Below are 20582 nucleotides of genomic sequence, written 5' to 3' on the forward strand. Positions count from 1 at the left end.
ACAAAAATGAATATTATCAACAACAGTATCAATATTAGTTACAATTTCAACATAGCAGTGCCCAATATTTTCACAAAGATAAAATAAGTCATATTTTTGGTTTTATTTAATAGTTAAAACAAATTTACATTCTTGCAATCAGTTGATAAAACATTGTCCTTTACAATTATAAAAGCTTTTTACAAAAATCTAGTACTCTGCTTGCATGTCAGCAGACTGGGGTAGATCCTGCTGAAATCCTATGTATTGAATGAATAGAGAATCATTTTGAATCGGGAAAAAAATCTTTTTTTATTCGAGAATCGTGTTGAATTGAAAAAAAAAAAAGATTTTGAATCGAATCGTGACCCCAAGAATCGATATTGAATCGAATCGTGGGACACCCAAAGATTCACAGCCCTAGTAGCCATGGTCCATAGAATTATAGAAAGAAACACCACCCAAATGCTTTCTTCGTGTCCGCTGTCTGCTCTGTCGTCCACAAGTTACGCTTGAAAAGTGTTTGTCCATCTTAAACATTCATTTATGTTCCCACACATTTACCCCCGCACATCAGAAACATTTGTGTACAGTTGAGATCGTGCTATAGCGCTCATCTGTGTTGGTAAACCAGAAATGATGAGAGATTATCATCACACTTCAACATGTCTGTCATGAAAATGTCGCTTATTTGCTAGGTCACCAATACAAGCGAAAATATGTTCTTCATTGGCTTACCCTAGATCAGGGGTCCTCAAGTACAAATCTTGAAGGTCCACAAATGTTTTTTTGAAACAGGCTGGGTCCGTTTATTATCGGTCAAGCTTATATAATAGCAGGAGGTAGGTAGTTTAACATTTTCTTAAAATTAACAAAAATAAAATAAATATCCAATAAAATACATGAAATATTTTCTTTGAAACAAAAATAAATAAGAACTTTGAAAAAATGTGTCCTCTGCATTTGACCCATCCCTTGATCACCCCCTGGGAGGTGAGGGGAGCAGTGGGCAGCAGCGGCGCTGCGCCCGGGAATCATTTTTGGTGATTTAACCCCCAATTCCAACCCTTGATGCTGAGTGCCAAGCAGGGAAGAATGCTGGTATGAGCTTTTAAACATAACCCGTTAACTGCTGCCAATCAAATGGTGAATAAGATACTCTTTAGGGTTCATATGTTTGTAAATCTGACTGTGTTGAAGTCAGTGCCTCACCAGCCATCAACCTCACCGCACGTTACTGCTCTGTTGCTATTTGTTGTTGTGTCATAGATTTAACAAAAATCTTGCTTGATGTTTCATATGGCTTTTTCAGCCTCGTGATTTCTTTTTTTCTTAGCTCTGAATCATGAGGAAATGTCTCTTCAAATTCGCGGTGCTCTTTCAGATAGTGACGTTTCAGATTTTCACTTTTCACCAGAGCAACAGTAGTGTTGCATAGTAGACACATTGGTCTGGTACTTGCAGTAGGTAGGATGAAAACATATTGCTCTGTCCATTCTTCCTTGAAACGTCGGTTTTCCCTGTCCACCTTTCTTTTACCAGCCTGAGCCAACTTGGAGCATGCCATTGTGATTTGATTCACATTCAGTGACTGACAAGTGAACAGTTAGCGAAGTAGCGATACGAGACAACTGTGTGCCTGCAGCGAAAGGTTCCATGCACTGTGCACATGACCCAGGCGGTAACAGCCTATCAGCGCGTCGTTGTGAAAGAGATGACAACCCATACCCCGGAATTAGCCAATCAGAGTGGCGTTCTCTCGCTCTCACTCCGTCTCTCTCTCTTTCTTTCTCTGAGAGAGAGAGAGAGAGAGAGACGGAGTGAGTGAGACACGAGAAGTGTAAACGAAACGTGGAGATATTTGACTAAAAACAACAAAGAACGTTGACTTGCGCTAGCGATAACTCACAGATAAATACAATTATTATATTTTTTTATAATAATTATAATTATAATAATAAAAAAAACATTTTTTTATTTTATTTTTATTTTTTTTACTATAATTCGTGCTGGGTCCGGACGGACACGTCGCTGGGTCCAGACATGGACCGCGGTCCGCCTGTTGAGGATCACTGCCCTAGATAAATGATGGTTAAATAAATATGTAAATACTTGTAGACAAGGAAGTGAGGACGGCGGTGTGTTGCTAAATGTTCACTCTTACATTACCTAGAAGGCTTAGCGTGGAGATAGGAACAGGAAGTAGGTCTGAGCTACACTATATTGCCAAAAGTATTTGGCCACCCATCCAAATGATCAGAATCAGGTGTCCTAATCACTTGGCCCGGCCACAGATGTATAAAATCAAGCACTTAGGCATGGAGACTGTTTCTACAAACATTTGTGAAAGAATGGGACGCTCTCAGGAGCTCAGTTATTTCCAGCGTGGAACCGTCATAGGATGCCACCTGTGCAACAAATCCAGTCGTGAAATTTCCTCGCTCCTAAATATTCCAAACTCAACTGTCGACTTTATTATAAGAAAATGGAAGAGTTTGAGGACAACAGTAACTCAGCCACCAAGTGGTAAGCCACGTAAACTGACAGAGAGGGGTCAGTGGATGCTGAAGCGGAGTTGGGCTTGGCCCCTTAGTTCCAGTGAAAGGAACTTTGAATGCTCCAGGATACCAAAACATTTTGGACAATTCCATGCTCCCAACCTTGTGGGAACAGTTTGGAGCGGGCCCCTTCCTCATCCAACATGACTGTGCACCAGTGCACAAAGCAAGGTCCATAACGACATGAATGACAGAGTCTGGTGTGGATGAACTTGACTGGCCTGTACAGAGTCCTGACCTGAACCCGATAGAACACCTTTGGGATGACTTAGAACGGAGACTGAGAGCTAGGCCTTCTCGACCAACTCTCAGTGTGTGACCTCACCAATGCACTTTTGGAAGAATGGTGGAAAATTCCTGTAAACACACTCCGCGACCTTGTGGACAGCCTTCCCAGAAGAGTTGAAGCTGTAATAGCTGCAAAAGGTGGACCGACATCATATTGAACCCTATGGGTTAGGAATAGGATGACACTTGAAGTTCATATGTGAGTCAAGGCAGGTGACCAAATACTTTTGGCAATATAGTGTATGTGGCAGGATGACACTTGTGCTGTTTGAGCAATAGATAGTTAATATGTTGTTGTATTCTAAATGTTGCTGTTCCTGCTTCAGCTACACAAGACATAAACAGAAGTTTAGATTGGACAGTTGATGTACGCGTGTGAGTGTCGCTCAGAGACAAATTTGGTGAAAATGAGGCTGACTGGCCAAAATGTGCGTGGACGTTGGACAAAGTTGTGATTCTTGGACAGACTGATTGGCTGATTAGCAACACTAAATCGGCCCTAGTGTGTGAATGTTGTACAGAAATGCCGAGAAGCTTGATTGGATAGTGTTGTAATTTGACCTTTGAACTGAGCTTTGGTAGCTCTAAGTCATAGCCCTCGTAAACTACTGTAGCTTGTCCCTTTACAACAGCAGATGGCGCTGCTTCTAGACTACTGCAGCTTGTAAATGCAGCGTGATATAATACTGTATAATGGTTGTACTAAATAGAAAACATGATGTCTCTCACTTCATAAAATACTTCTAATATTATTAGAGCGATGATTTCCTCTCCATTGGTTAACATTTTATCAAATGAGGGAAGTGCAAACAGTGGCCCCTTCCTCCTCCTCCTCCATCAAGTTACCATGGAAATATGACTTCCTCTAAGGGCTTGTCTCCGCTCTCTGATGGGACATCACTACTGTGCCCTAAACCAGCATGAAGGACACACTTTGTGTTGAGGGTTCTCTATTTGGTGAGTTAAGTGTGAAAACTTTATGTTGTGAATGATATCCAGTGTGTCTGTAGTCGTCATTATTAACAACATTGTCTTGCAGGCTCGACGGGACAAGGTAATTATTTGTACTCCTGTTGGAGGTGGAGCTAGTTTAATGTTTCTTTATGTCTTCAACAGAGTGTGCCTCCTGTTATCTCATCAGCATGCAGTCTGTCGTAGGAATTATTGCCTGCGATATCATCTTGACCGTCCTCATCGCTATTTCTATCTTCTGCTTTGTGACCCTCTACAAGAGGAAAGCAGAACAGAACGGTGAGTGTTAGATTTATGACCGACAGCGTGACAGTTTTTGTTTTGCCACTAACATGAAATCTTTCCAGTCGGATCATCCGCCAATGAAAAAACAGCAGAGTCAACAGAATCTCCCTACCAGGTCTAGTGGAGTTTATTTTTTGGTTCATAAGAACGACACTTATTCATGTTATGAAAATAGAAATTGTTAGCTAATGAATGTGTTTTTTTTGTAGGAGTTACATGGAGTCCAATCAGATGTGTACAGTGAACTTCAAGACTTTAGGAAGTGAAACTTTGTATCCTAACACTGTTGTCACTTGTGCATTGAAATATGTTAAAGATTGTTGTTTATGATTTCATCTTCATTGCCTTATTTTAATCTTGTGAGTAAAATTAGAAAAAAAAACTTGCTACAGTATTTGTATACAAACCCCGTTTCCATATGAGTTGGGAAATTGCGTTAGATGTAAATATAAACGGAATACAATGATTTGCAAATCATTTTCAACCCATATTCAGTTGAATATGCTACAAAGACAACATATTTGATGTTCAAACTGATAAACTTTTTTTTTTTGCAAATAATCATTAACTTTAGAATTTGATGCCAGCAACACGTGACAAAGAAGTTGGGAAAGGTGGCAATAAATACTGATAAAGTTGAGGAATGCTCATCAAACACTTATTTGGAACATCCCACAGGTGAACAGGCAAATTGGGAACAGGTGGGTGCCATGATTGGGTATAAAAGTAGATTCCATGAAATGCTCAGTCATTCACAAACAAGGATGGGGCGAGGGTCACCACTTTGTCAACAAATGCGTGAGCAAATTGTTGAACAGTTTAAGAAAAACCTTTCTCAACCAGCTATTGCAAGGAATTTAGGGATTTCACCATCTACGGTCCGTAATATCATCAAAGGGTTCAGAGAATCTGGAGAAATCACTGCACGTAAGCAGCTAAGCCCGTGACCTTCGATCCCTCAGGCTGTACTGCATCAACAAGCGACATCAGTGTGTAAAGGATATCACGACATGGGCTCAGGAACACTTCAGAAACCCACTGTCAGTAACTACAGTTGGTCGCTACATCTGTAAGTGCAAGTTAGATGTTAAATGTGGAATGAGTGAGAGGGGTTGGGATATTATAAGCATCTGCTTCATCCAACCCCTTTTCAAGCCTTGCATAAATGTCCCTGCCAAAATGTTTTTAAAAAAAAAAGTGTGTTGTTGTACTGTGCAGGTTTGAAATAAATAATTCAATCAATCAATCCTATGCAAGGCGAAAACCGTTTATCAACAACACCCAGAAACACTGTCGGCTTCGCTGGGCCTGAGCTCATCTAAGATGGACTGATACAAAATGGAAAAGTGTTCTGTGGTCTGACGAGTACACATTTCAAATTGTTTTTGGAAACAGTGGACGTTGTGTCCTCCGGACCAAAGAGGAAAAGAACCATGAAAAGCCAGCATCTGTGATGGTATGGGGGTGTATTAGTGCCCAAGACATGGGTAACTTACACATCTGTGAAGGCGCCATTAATGCTGAAAGGTACATACAGGTTTTGGAGCAACATATGTTGCCATCCAAGCAACGCTACCATGGACGCCCCTGCTTATTTCAGCAAGACAATGCCAAGCCACGTGTTACATCAACGTGGCTTCATAGTAAAAGAGTGCGGGTACTAGACTGGCCTGCCTGTAGTCCAGACCTGTCTCCCATTGAAAATGTGTGGCGCATTATGAAGCCTAAAATACCACAACGGAGACCCCCGGACTGTTGAACAACTTAAGCTGTACATTAAGCAAGAATGGAAAAGAATTCCACCTGAGAAGCTTCAAAAATGTGTCTCCTCAGTTCCCAAACGTTTACTGAGTGTTGTTAAAAGGAAAGGCCATGTAACACAGTGGTGAACATGGCCTTTCCCAACTACTTTGGCACGTGTTGCAGCCATGTTCTTCTCAATTCTAAGTTAATAGTTATTTGCAAAAAAAAAATAAAGTTTATGAGTTTGAACATCAAATATCTTGTCTTTGTAGTGCATTCAATTGAATATGGGTTAAAAAGGATTTGCAAATCATTGTATTCCGTTTATATTAACATCTAACACAATTTCCCAACTCATATGGAAACGGGGTTTGTACATTCTAATAACAGAAAATAGAACAATTGTAACCCAATCTCATCTTAACAATACTTGGGATAGAAATATGATCACATATTTTAATATTTTAGGTAAAGTTGAAACAACATCTTGTTATTTTATTTGTATATAGCAGAATATATATTCAATCTAATAACAGAAAATAGAACAAGTTTAACCCAATCCTAGCTTTACAATACTTAGAATTAAAAAAATTACAAAGCCAAAAAGGAGACATACAAATACAATACTTATTCGATATGATATTAAAATATATCAAATAATACAAAACAATTAACAACAGTATCAACATCAATACAGTAATTTGTTACGGACATGACTGTGCAATCTACTAATAAAAGTTTCAATCTATCAATCAATGACCATGCTATATACAATAAGCAGTAAAAAATGTTTAGGGCCTTCTAAATAAAATGTTAAACATTATGAGCGCCCTATAGACATGAAATAACATATGGAGGTTAATTTATGTCTTTATTACGAAAGCATTCTGTTTTTTTACATTGAATTTATGTAACTGAAATTTTCACGTTTGAATTTTGTGAACTGAATTTATTTATATCAAATTATGATGACAATTTCAATTGACAAAAAATGTGATGGCAAATTGCGTGTTTAAAAATTCAGTGTTTTAATTATTCAGAGTATAAAAAATAATTTTAGAAAAGGGGTGGGAGAGAATAAATATTGAATAGATCACAAATTTAAGGTTTGATTTTTATTTTTGCAGAAAATGTCCATGTTTGAATATTATTGTAAGGGTAGAAAAAAAAAATAGAGATGCCTATGCTCAAAAGTTGACATTTTGTATTTTTGTCATACATGTACATAGTTCTTGATAAAAACAGTACAGTTTGAAATGTGTAATACCTTCAGACAAGGATGCCCACACTGCAAAAATTTACCATGATTTCACAGCATTTAACTGTTTTTTTTTTCCAAGGTAAAATATTGTGATCTTCAACAAATAGGACATCCCTATATTTTGCAGCAAATAATTAAATACTGTAGCACAGTCCTCTGTAATATCACAACATATTACGTTGAATCCAAACTGATTTGTCTCTTAAGGGGTTCCGTAGACTACATAGCACACAACTGTACAGTAAGTGGTGGTATGCTGATAAACGAGAGAGTGATTAACTATACAAATACATGTACGAAGTTACAGCATTTAGTCGTAACTTTTTTGTAGTTAGTCATAAAATCACAGCTCTGCAGTTACAGTAAATTGTTGTAAAAATATTTCGCGGTAAATTATTGTAAATGTAATGCAAATATTACCTAATAATTTGCTTAGAATTTACAATTACATTTTTTACAGTGCTATGTGAGGACCAAGGGCCATTTGCATAAAAAATCCCAGAAAGCATAATGTATAATAGCAGCTATAGAGGCACACTGATTAAAAAAACGATGTATTGTTAAAAAAAAGTTAGATAAGCTAATACTAATGATTACTGTATTTATTGAGTTCTTCAAAGAACTGCTTTGAATATTTTGAGATACTTTTTAAAGTTTTCCAAACAAAATGTGAAGCATAAACTGCAAAAATGTATATCCAAGCAAGTCAGAACTTTTCTTCCCGTCACTCACACACACCAGTGCAAGGATTGCTCAATATCTTTTTTTCACTTGGTACTTTTAATGTTTGACAATTATTATAAAAAATCACAGGTATCTGCTAACAGGACACACATTTTAAGACTATTTTAAATGTTGTGTCTTATTTTAGGAAGAGTATACTTAGAATCAAGCTGTCTGCTTTCTGTGAGTCAACATCTGTGAGTCATTTCCAGGATGAAGAGAAACAATTCTAGTCTACGTTGTATTCCTCGTGGCTGCAGGACAAACTACATACATGCAAATAGAATTATGAAGTAAAAACAACAACAAAATACAAAGAAGTTTGCTAAAAAAAAAATACTTCTAGGCATGTTCCCATCAAAGGTTTTTTTGGCTGGACTTGACAGGATACTTGGCTGAAACACAAGACAAACAGTTATGTTTAATTAAAAAGAACAAGTGCAACTATACAGGCTTACCAATTGGATGTGTCTCAGAACTCACAAATTCTCTTGTTTCTGTGGGAAATATATAATGCTCAAACTTAATTTTCCTATACATATTTACTGTGTATTTTTTAAACTGAGCTCACCATCGTAGTCCATTTGTCTGACCACCGTAGCAGGTCTCACGTTGCTTTCCTCCAAACTGTCTAATTCTCCACTTTGGCCCAACAAGCTGAGCCCTGCAGGTGAGGCTTTCCCTGGACCTTGGACAGCTGCGACTCCTACGCCGTCTTCCTCGCTGTCCAGATCAGCATGCTCGCCGCTTTGATGATCGGGAGATGCCATGCTGGTCACATCCACAATGGCTGCTTCCACCTGCCTCACGGTTAGCGGTTGAACAACTTCTTTTGTCTGAGGAACCTCGAAGCTGTCGTCTTTGAAAGCACAGAGAAAGTGTTGCACTGACTGTCGTACATTGAGTACAGTAGGACATGTAGGTTCAATCTAGGGATGTGATCGGCCGATTTCCGTGAAAAAGTATGTGATCGTCGTTGCCAATCAAGGCCAATTACAAACACAGATCCCCTCTGGCTGGCAGAAACTGTGCTCCTACTTCCGGAAACAAACCCGAGTGTGTTCTAATCATCGCAGACTTGGTAACAGAAAACAAAGACGACTATTTTTGGGCAAATGAGGATTCACAACCTTATTGTTATGAAACTGAATATATGGAGCGGTGGTCAGCAACCCACGGCTCTATGCGGCTCTTTAGCGCCGCCCTAGTGGCTCCCTGGACCTCTTTCAGAGATGTGTGAAAATGTTAAAAGATGAAGAAAATAATATATTTTTTGTTTTAATATTGTTTCTGTAGGAGAAAAAAACAACAAACCTTCTTAATTGTTAGAAATCCCACTGTTTATGTTAAACATGCTTCACTGATGAGAGTATTTGGCAAGTACTGTTTTGTCCTACTAATTTCAGTGATCCTTGAACTCATCCTAGTTTGTTTACATGTGGAAATTTCTCCGATGCTGCCACAGAAAAACATGTTTTATGCCACTAATTTTTTGTCTCATTTTGTCCACCAAATGTTTTATGCTGTGCGTGAATGCACAAAGGTGAGCTTTGTTGATTTTATTGATTTGCTGGAGTGCTTATCAAGCATATTTGGTCAATCCATGACTGCGAGCTAATCGATGCTAACAGGCTATTTAGGCTAGCTGTATGTACATATTGCATCATTATGCCTTTGTTTGTAGGTATATTTGAGCTCATTTAATTTCCTTTACTTATGTCCTCTGTGAATTTAATTTATATTTGCATGCCTCCTGGCACATTATCTGTATGTAATATTGGCTGCATTTCTCATAGTTGTTTGTGTGCCATATTGTTCCAGACCACAGCAAATGTTACCCAGCTTACAAAGATTGTAATAATTCCACTAGAAGAAGACAGCATGCCGTTTCCTTAAACTTGGACACAAACATCTATACTTTTGGCCATTCTGAGCCAGAAATTTCCACACTATTAGTGGACCAGCAGCACGCATAATCATGTGTGCTTACGGACTGTATCCCTTGCAGACTGTATTGATATATATTGATGTATAATGTAGGAACCAGAATATTAATAACAGAAAGAAACAACCCTTTTGTGTGAATGAGTGTAAATGGGGGAGGGAGGTTTTTTGGGTTGGTGCACTAATTGTAAGTGTATCTTGTGTTTTTTATGTTGATTTAATAATAAAAAATTAAAAAACGATACCGATAAAAAAAAAACATACCGATAATTTCCGATATTACATTTTAACGCATTTATCGGTTGTTGTCCGATATTATCGGACATCTCTAGTTAATATATGTGATCGGTATCGGTGTACAGTAGGTATTGGCCGATGTCACTCATAGATGATCGTATCAGAATCGGCAACATAAAACCCTGATCAGAACATCCCTCGTTCAGCCTAGTGTTGGACTAATTATTGCAATCCAACAACAAAAAAATAATAGGACCAAACATTTTTTCCCTCCTTCGTTAAAAAGTATAGTCGAGACTTTTTGAGGTAGCACACTAAAGAGAAAGGACCATGAAATAAATTCAGCTCAATAAAATTTAGGGACTTTTCTAAGAGGAATTGTCGTATTAACCTGATTATTATACCGGTTGTCTTATATTTGAGGTCTGGAGTATGAAACATGTATGTTAAAGCTTAGAGGATATAGAGCATAATGTCCAGACTACCTTTTTATTGCCACAGTTATTTCACTGATACTGAGCACATGCATGATTGTAAAAAATGGGATTTAGAATTATTTTGATATTTATAATAATATTCAGGGCCCTCTTATATGCAGTACATTTTGACATTCGGGGTCATGTCCACATATACAAACATATATACAATACATATAATATTGTATACAATAATACATACAAAGTGTATGTACAAAATATATACAAAATAAATGGTATCTTATTTAGTAACAAACAGATAATCATGCAATTATTTTATGGAAATTATTATGAATTTATAAAATATTATTATCTATAAGCAGAATTAAAAATGTTCACAGATGTCATGGTTATGTTTGTATACGTTCAACTTTAATATGTGATGATTCAAGTCATTACCCACGTCAAAACCTACTGGACTGGTATTTTGAGTGTGTTTGAATACACTATAAAATATTGTTGTTAGAATATGCCACATGCTGGTTTTGTAGTTCTTGTAAAAGACTAACCAGCAATTTTGATCCACTGCACTTTATTCTCATTAATTCATGCTGATTTTGCATTTCTGTTCAAAGTTTTCATTAAAATAGCTGCACTTACCTCTGCTAACATCTCCAAGGTTTGCATCAGATAGTCCAGGTTCTGAAATATGAATGTGTTTATTTTATTTGAGGGCAATGAGGAATGATGTACAAAAGTTGCCATGTCATAAAATATTACCTGCAAATGCATCTTGGTTGCCACGCTCATTAGATTGATCATCGGAAACATCTGGGAATTAATTGAAGTAATGACAGCAGACATAATGAATGCACAACTACCTGTATGTGTTATCTGATTTATTATACCTAAAGATAATAGCTCCTCTTGTACTTGTATTGTTTAGAAACAGTAGGAAATATACCTTGAGAATCCTCTTCCTCTGGTATGATTGGAGGTTTTTTGGGTGCTGCATTAAAAAAGTAATGACAATTATATGCATAAACATATTGGAATGTATACCATATATTGAATAACAATAAATACAGTCAAATGTTTAAAAACACCTGCTCATTGCTATAAAGGTGAAGGTGTATTCAAATCAGAATCAGAATCAGCTTTATTGTCATTACGCAAGGTAACGAGATTGAGGCCATTCCATACAGTGCGATGTGTGCATGCTAGAAAAACAATGTGCAAATATATAAAAATATAAAAAATGTAGAAGTGCAATGAATGAAACTGATGTATAAAGCAAAATCCTCTAAAAGAAAATATATATATTTGAAAAAAACATTAGTTAAATCTTATTGAGAACCTATGAATAATATATTAGCTTAGAATGTTTTGAATAAATATTACATCACTAAAATTTTAATTCTGATCATATCTGAATTCCTTAATCCTACTGTTTACTTGGAATTAAGCTGAATGAAGTGTAAATAAATAGCAAATAAATATGAACATTATATTAATATAGAAAACATAAAATATTAGATCAATCTAATAAAATCCTAGTCAGGTTCAAGGAGATCAATAGCGATGCATTATTTTCTAGAATACACACACAAAACAAAAAAAATTGGGTAAAGATGAGAATTAAGTGGCTAAATGTAAATACAAATGCATTTGTGTAACACATAAAACTATGATAAGTAAATATTATATTAAAAAAAGAATACACTTCTGGTCATTTTTAAAGGTGACTATTAATGCAATGTTTCCAAAAATCCACCTAAAAAAACAACATGAACAAAGAATGAAAACTAAGTTGCCAATGTATTGTAAATAAATAAAAAAAATACAGTTATAAAAGCGCTATACAAGTATAACCCATTTATCATTTATTATTATATAACACTTTAAATTACAATAAATAAATATTATATTCAATAAATATGATACAATTCTGGTCATTTCAAAGGTCACTATTAATGCAATGTTTCCAAAAATCCACAAAATATAAAATAAATCTGAAAAAATAATGACAATTAAGCTGTTAATGTATTGTAAATAAAAATACATATTTGTATAACACCCATCCATCCATTTTCTACCGCTTGTCCCTCTTGGGGGAGTGAGGGTTTGGGGCGCTGAAGCCTATCCCCAGGAAGGCCACCCTGGACAAGTCGCCACTTCATGGCAGGGCCAACACAGACAACATTCACACTCACATTCACACAATAGGGACCATTTAGTGTTGCCAATCAACCTATGCCCAGGTGCATGTCTTGGGAGGTGGGAGGAAGCCAGAGTACCCAGAGGGAACCCACGCAGTCACGGGGAGAACATGCAAACTCCACACATAAAGATCCTGAAATTGAGAATCGAACCCAGGACCTCATCGCTGTGCAGCACGAACACAAACCACTTTACACCGTGCTGCCATTAAATTGTAATAAATAAATATTATATTATAGAATACAATTCTGGTAATTTTATAAGTAATAATGCACATTTTCAATATAAAACTAAAAAAAAGATAATTCAATGGCTATTGTATTGTAAGTGAAAAACACATTTGTGTCATACACTAAATTATAAGTAATAAAAAAACCTTATTTAAAAATAAAAACCATGACATATTAAATGTACTTTTGTAACATTTTTGAATCCTGAAAAAGCCTTAACACCTTCTTTATTTCTTGCAAATACCTGTCATGTTTTCAGATATGGCCTTTTCAGTGGCTGCTCCAAGTGCATCTACAACAACAGCCAGCAAGTGATGATGTCAGACAATGTCTCCTTCTAACCATTAAAGGTAATGAATCCAATTCTCACCGTTGAGAAAGCTTAAAACATTTTCTCTCGGAGCTAGAAAAGAAGTGATATACAAAAACAAGTCATCCGAAGAAAGTTAGTAAGTTAAATGTATTTTTCTTTTGCATTCATTTGTCTCACCTCTTATCGGGGCTGCTGTCACAAGCGGAAGTAGCATCAACCAACATGTGAAGCTGAAAAATATACAGTATGTTTCAGCTTTTTGTTGGAATTGCACGGATCGCATCATGGTGATGTTGTTTTGCATGCTAAAATATACAAAGAATTATGATAAAACCACACAAGAATACTTACAGCCTCATTGTTGTCTTTGGTATCCAGGGATGTCCAGTGATGCAGCAGCACTGCAGCTGAGGCTTTTATTTGGGAGGGTGACCAAATCGATCCAAACATCCATACCAATGGTATCAGATCGATACCAGGGTGACACAACGATATATATATTTTTCAGTTCCTTCTATATTTGTTTGAATGACAACCAATATTTTGGGCTTTTGTTTACTTATTTTGCACTATTGACTTTATTGTGCTCAAACAATTGAAAGTTATCAAAGGGAATTATTGTATTATTTTGGTGATATTGTTCAATCGTTCTCAAATACGTTTGATGACATCTTAAAATTGTTGTCCTTTGTTTTATTCTGACTAATATCATGATCAATAAATCAAAGGCAAAATCATGAAGGAATTTGAACAATTCCCTTGCTACCAGATTGATACCATTTTGTATGTATCACCCACCACTAGTTGTATGAGTAGCACCTGCTCATCAGTGGGCCTTTATCCTTTAATGATAGGCATTGACTCAATGGCGTCATCCTTTTTTTGTTCGACGGTGCATTGCTTGACCAAGCGAGCTGACAAAGATCCATTGATACTTCAACGTGAACTCGTTTCAACATTACCTGACTTGTCTCAGTTACACGTAGGTCAATTATTATCAGAGGGAAGTGCCCCTGGCTCTTTATTTTTTTAAACTGAAGCATCCTTTCAAAAGATGCAATGAGCATGTTCTTTCTTGTTGCAGATTCCTTCACATCATTGTGTCAGGGCCATTCCACCGAATCAGTGGCATCTTCTTGTCGTAACTAACTCAAAATAAACTACAACTAAACAATTTTTTAACCGCAAATCTCATATTGAACTGTTTAAAAGATGGATATTCAACTAAATTGATTTGGGGGCCACGTTTCCAGAAAGCTAAGGACTTGGGTGGAGGGGAGGATTGTCCCTTCACAAGTACTCCTACTTTGTATATTCATGAGACATTTGATTTTGTCACAGTTACAGGAGTACTCTTATGTTTTTACGGACCTTTTGAAAAAAAAGCTAGTGAGAGAATACATCTATGACAGCACATTTTAAGAATCTGATGCAAAAAGTCTCTGACAGGTTTTGTTAACTAAACTGAAAGATAAATGAATGGGGGGAAAAAATGAAATGAATGAACTAAGGCTAAATAAATAAATGATAAATGGGTTGTACTTGTATAGCGCTTTTCTACCTTCAAGGTACTCAAAGCGCTTTGACACTACTTCCACATTTACCCATTCACACACTGATGGAGGGAGCTGCCATGCAAGGCGCTAACCAGCACCCATCAGGAGCAAGGGTGAAGTGTCTTGCTCAGGACACAACGGACATGACGAGGTTGGTACTAGGTGGGGATTGAACCAGGGACCCTCGGGTCGCGCACGGCCACTCTTCCACTGCGCCACGCCGTCCCAAGGCTACCAGTTGAATAGCCCAAATGTTGAAAAAGAGAAGACCGAAAATGGAACCATATCTGAGTTACTGTGCAGAAATATGGGGAAATAACTACAAAAGTACACTTCATTCATTAACGGTGTTACAAAATAGATCAGTTAGAATAATACATAATGTTGGATATAGAGAAGATTCAAACCCTTTATTCATTGAATCAAAAATACTGGAATTCCATGACATAATGTATTCGCAAACAGCTGAAATTGTACACAAAGCAAACTACAATCTGCTAACCAAGAATATACAACAATTATTCTCAACAAAAGAGGAGAAATATAACCTTAGAGAAAAATTGTATTTAAAAAAATGTGTAGACACGTACAACACTTAAAACCTTCAGTATATCCATATGTGGAATTAAATTATGGAATGGATTAAGCAAAGAAATCAAACAATGTACTACTATAATCTACTTCAAGAAACTCTTCAAACTTAAAGTGTTTACAAAGTACAAAGAAGAAGAACCATAATAAACATTCAGAATTTATCTCATCCATCCATTCATTTTCTAGATAATCTTACTCATCTCACCATATGAAATATAACTTACTTCACTAATTATTATTTATTTATTGTTATTACTTATGGAGTATATTGTGAATAAATTGAGAAATAAGTCCATGTCAGAAAACCAACACATTTAGCTGAACTGCACCAATTTTGTCAAGAGGAGTGGTCAAAAATTCGACCAGAAGCTTGCCAGAAGCTTGTGGATGGCTACCAAAAGCGCCTTATTGCAGTGAAACTTGCCAAGGGACATGTAACCAAATATTAACATTGCTGTATGTATACTTTTGACCCAGCAGATTTGGTCACATTTTCAGTAAACCCATAATAAATTCGTAAAATAACCAAACTTCATGAATGTTTTTTTGTGACGAACAAGTATGTGCTCCAATCACTCTATCACAAAAAAATAAGAGTTGTAGAAAGTATTGGAAACTCAAGACAGCCATGACATTATGTCCTTTACAAGTGTATGTAAACTTTTGACCACGACTGTATATTATATATATATATATATATATATATATATATATATATATATATATATATATATATATATATATATATATATATATATATATATATATATATATATATATATATATATATATATACATATGTATATATATATATATATATGTATATATATATATATATATATATATATATATATATATATATATATATATATATATATATATATATATATATATATATGTATGTGTGGGGGAAAAAAATCACAAGACTATTTCGTCTCTACAGGCCTGTTTCATGAGGGGGTACCCTCAATCGTCAGGAGATTTTAATGGGAGCATTCGCATACCATGGTTTATATAGGGCACAGAGTGGGTGGGTACAGGCTGGCCTAGGGGCGTGGTGATTGGTTCATGTGTTACCTAGGAGGTGTTTCCGTCTATGGCGGCATGTTGTTACAATTTCGCTGCGCTTGTTGAGGGATGACAGGTCTGGACGGTAGATAATAAACAGTTTCTCTTTCAAGCATAGGTTGCATCTTTTATTACCACTATTGTAAGGTGTGCTGGATGCAAGAATTTGCCATGTTATTGAATATTCAACATTATTGTCTTTGAGGTCCCAAATGTGTTTGCTGAGTTCTGTGGTATTTCGCAGGTTTTTGTTCCTGAAAGAAGCCTTGTGGTTGTTCCATCTGGTTTTGAATTCACCCTCGGTTAATCCTACATATGTGTCGGATGTGTTAATGTCCTTGCGTATTACCTTAGATTGGTAGACAACTGATGTTTGTAAGCATCCCCCGTTGAGGGGGCAATCAGGTTTCTTTCGACAGTTACATGCTTTGTTGGTTTTGGAGTCGTTCTGACTGGGGGTCGACGGCTCATTGCAATTGTTTTGTTGTGGTTTGAGATGATTTGTCGTATATTGTTCATGCAGCTGTAGCTCAATTTGATGTTGTTCTTGTTGAATACTTTTCTTAGGTTGTTGTCTTTGGGAAAGTGTTTGTCAATCAGGTTGAGGAATTTGTGTCCAATGTTCGTTGAGACGTTTTTGCTGTATGGGGGGTTGTACCAGATGATGCCCATACAGCAAAAACGTCTCAACGAACATTGGACACAAATTCCTCAACCTGATTGACAAACACTTTCCCAAAGACAACAACCTAAGAAAAGTATTCAACAAGAACAACATCAAATTGAGCTACAGCTGCATGAACAATATACGACAAATCATCTCAAACCACAACAAAACAATTGCAAATGAGCCGTCGACCCCCAGTCAGAACGACTCCAAAACCAACAAAGCATGTAACTGTCGAAAGAAACCTGATTGCCCCCTTAACGGGGGATGCTTACAAACATCAGTTGTCTACCAATCTAAGGTAATACGCAAGGACATTAACACATCCGACACATATGTAGGATTAACCGAGGGTGAATTCAAAACCAGATGGAACAACCACAAGGCTTCTTTCAGGAACAAAAACCTGCGAAATACCACAGAACTCAGCAAACACATTTGGGACCTCAAAGACAATAATGTTGAATATTCAATAACATGGCAAATTCTTGCATCCAGCACACCTTACAATAGTGGTAATAAAAGATGCAACCTATGCTTGAAAGAGAAACTGTTTATTATCTACCGTCCAGACCTGTCATCCCTCAACAAGCGCAGCGAAATTGTAACAACATGCCGCCATAGACGGAAACACCTCCTAGGTAACACATGAACCAATCACCACGCCCCTAGGCCAGCCTGTACCCACCCACTCTGTGCCCTATATAAACCATGGTATGCGAATGCTCCCATTAAAATCTCCTGACGATTGAGGGTACCCCCCTCATGAAACAGGCCTGTAGAGATGAAATAGTCTTGTGATTTTTTTTCCCCACACATACATATATTGCGCTCTACTACGGTATCGAGCACTATTTTTTGGATAACCTTATTAAGACATATATATATATATATATATATATATATATATATATATATATATATATATATATATATATATATATATATATATATATATATATTAAAGTAATGTGTATAAATATTTTGAAAAGTGATTATATTTCATGGTAAAGCAGAAGTGTCATTTTAGGGAGCAGTGAGATGCAGAATATTGTTTTAAATTACATTCGTTAAATGTGCAATCAGATCAATGTGCAGGACACTTTTCTTAATTAAAGAAAAAATGTTTTTACACTTAAATTTATATGTGTTAAACATTGGGAGACAAATTACATTGATTAGGTACAATGGCCCATATAAGCATAAACAAAGAGCATATTCTTCATTGATTGATTGATTGATTGAAACTTTTATTAGTCATTGGCGGTCACTCGAAACGAGTATGACGATCCTCCTGGTAGGGGTGTATCCCTTTATGGAGGATGCCTGTGCGTGAATTTGTTTAACGTGGGGAGACTGGTGCACAGACAGTCACCACACGATCCTTGATAGAATCGGGTCAGGGTACAGTGACATGAGTCCAAGACGACTGGGGACCCTTTTCTGCTGCAGCCTTCTTTCGCCATCGCAGTAGTTGTGGTAGTTCTTACATCTACCGTCTTCCGCCTGCTCCGCCATTGAGGTCTTCACCGTATCCCTGGCTAGGGGGCAGTCAGGTACTAGGCCTGGGGTAACAGTAGTAAAGGGGTTAACCTCCTAGTGCCCCAAGACCCCATAGAGGAGCCTCCACTGCCGGATGCACTTTAACGTCATGCCCAGGACACTTTATTGATAGATTGCACAGTACAATACATATTCCGTACAATTGACCACTAAATGGTAACACCTGAATAAGTTTTTCAACTTGTTTAAGTCGGGGTCCACGTTAATATAGATGGTAATGGACAGGAGGCCACGGGGAAGACTCAGGACACATTGGGAAGACTATCTCTCCCGGCTGGCCTGGGAACGCCTCGGGATCCCCCGGGAGGAGCTGGATGAAGTGGCTGGGGAGAGGGAAGTCTGGGCTTCCCTGCTTAGGTTGCTGCCCCCGCGACCCGACCTCGGATAAGCGGAAGAAGATGGATGGATGGACATTCAGTGTTTTATTGCTATATTTATTAGGGGTGGGGGAAAAAATCGATTCGAATTCAAATCGCCATTCTCACGTTGTACGATTCAGTATCGATTCTCATTTTTCAAAAATCGTTTTTTTATTTTATTTTTTTATTATTATTTATTTTTTTATTAATCAATCCAACAAAACAATACACTGCAATACCATAACAATGCAATCCAATTCCAAAACCAGCAACACTCAGAACTGCAATAAACAGAGCAATTGAGAGGAGACACAAACACGACACGGAACAGACCAAAAGTAGTGAAACAAAAAGGAATATTATCAACAACAGTATCAATATTAGTTACAATTTCAACATAGCAGTGATTAAATCCCTCATTGACATTATCATTAGACATGTATTTTAAAAAAAAATAATACAAATCTAATAAAAATGAACAATAGTGTCACAGTGGCTTACACTTGCATCGCATCTCATAATTAAGCTTGACAACACACCATTGGCGTTGTTAGGCCTATATTAGGGGGGCTCGAGCCCCCCTAAAATATTATTAAGCCCCCCTAAATAATTTAGTGTTTTATATATATATATATATATATATATATATATATTTTTTTTTTTTTTTTTTTTTTTACAAATACATGCCGACATATTCATTATAAAGTGGCCCGAATATGAATTTAAATAAATTAATCATATAACCTGTCATTATTCACTCAGTTTCCCCTCACTTCATAGCGTAAATCACCAAAAATTATTCCCGGGCGCGGCACCGCTGCTGCCCACTGCTCCCCTCACCTCCCAGAGGGTGAACAAGGGGATGGGTCAAATGCAGAGGACAAATTTCACCACTCCTAGTGTGGGTGTGACAATCATTGGTACTTTAAGGTAGAGAGCCCCTTTAGTGTGTCGGTATCCAATCCATTCCACTTGTTCATATAGAAAATGCCCACATCACTCAAAATCCAGTCCGCAATTTCTCTGCGACCTTGCTTGCGGTCCTTGGACTTGTTCATATAGACAATGCCCACATTACTCTTGTAGAATCTATATAAAGTAATATGCATTAGCCTAATGTTAAAATAATGAAAAAAACATAATTAAATATATTTGTTTTATTGTATTGTAACATTAATAGCTGTTGTATTATTATAGGATGGCTTGTTAAACATTTCATAGGATTTTCAAATAATAATTATAACAATTAATAATTTCTAAGTCTTTGTTAGCCGTTTGTGAAGTTTTGTGCTCGTGCGCTACGTTCGCTCTCCTGTGGGCTAAGCCCCCCCTGTCCTTAAAAGCTAGTGACGCCCCTGCAACACACTGTACTGTGTCCAATATTTTTACAAAGATAAAATAAGTCATATTTTTGGTTCATTTAATAGTTAAAACAAATGTACATTATTGCAATCATTTGACAAAAAATTGTCCTTTATAATTATAAAAGCTTTTTACAAAAATCTACTACTCTGTTTGCATGTCAGCAGACTAGGGTAGATCCTGCTGAAATCCTATGTATTGAATGAATAGAGAATTGTTTTGAATCGGATAAATATCGTTTTTG

General features: G+C 36.8%; 2 protein-coding genes across 4 annotated transcripts; one reads left to right on the forward strand and one right to left on the reverse strand.

Annotated features, from left to right (window-relative positions):
* Positions 1 to 1425: 1425 nt before the first annotated feature.
* On the forward strand, positions 1426 to 9943 carry tyrobp (transmembrane immune signaling adaptor TYROBP). 2 transcript variants are annotated; one of them, XM_072913003.1, is made up of 4 exons: positions 1426 to 4076; positions 4145 to 4197; positions 4292 to 4354; positions 8414 to 9943. In XM_072913003.1, exons 1-3 carry the CDS (start codon positions 3929 to 3931, stop codon positions 4346 to 4348), a joined length of 258 nt encoding a protein of 85 aa, XP_072769104.1. In that variant the 5' UTR covers positions 1426 to 3928; the 3' UTR covers positions 4349 to 4354; positions 8414 to 9943. The 2 variants fall into 2 exon arrangements, with proteins under 2 accessions (XP_072769104.1, XP_061808805.1); XM_061952821.1 differs by lacking the exon at positions 8414 to 9943 and having other exon boundaries at positions 4292 to 4417.
* LOC133599920 (uncharacterized) lies at positions 7901 to 13552 on the reverse strand. 2 transcript variants are annotated; one of them, XM_072913002.1, is made up of 10 exons: positions 13521 to 13552; positions 13347 to 13399; positions 13227 to 13259; positions 13101 to 13148; positions 11371 to 11415; positions 11187 to 11237; positions 11067 to 11108; positions 8381 to 8668; positions 8293 to 8306; positions 7901 to 8204 (listed from the first exon to the last, which is right to left on the reverse strand). In XM_072913002.1, exons 1-10 carry the CDS (start codon positions 13526 to 13528, stop codon positions 8076 to 8078), a joined length of 711 nt encoding a protein of 236 aa, XP_072769103.1. In that variant the 5' UTR covers positions 13529 to 13552; the 3' UTR covers positions 7901 to 8075. The 2 variants fall into 2 exon arrangements, with proteins under 2 accessions (XP_072769103.1, XP_061808795.1); XM_061952811.1 differs by having other exon boundaries at positions 8268 to 8306.
* Positions 13553 to 20582: the final 7030 nt, after the last annotated feature.

This window comes from Nerophis lumbriciformis, linkage group LG04 (assembly GCF_033978685.3).
Source record: "Nerophis lumbriciformis linkage group LG04, RoL_Nlum_v2.1, whole genome shotgun sequence".
Taxonomy (NCBI): domain Eukaryota; kingdom Metazoa; phylum Chordata; class Actinopteri; order Syngnathiformes; family Syngnathidae; genus Nerophis; species Nerophis lumbriciformis.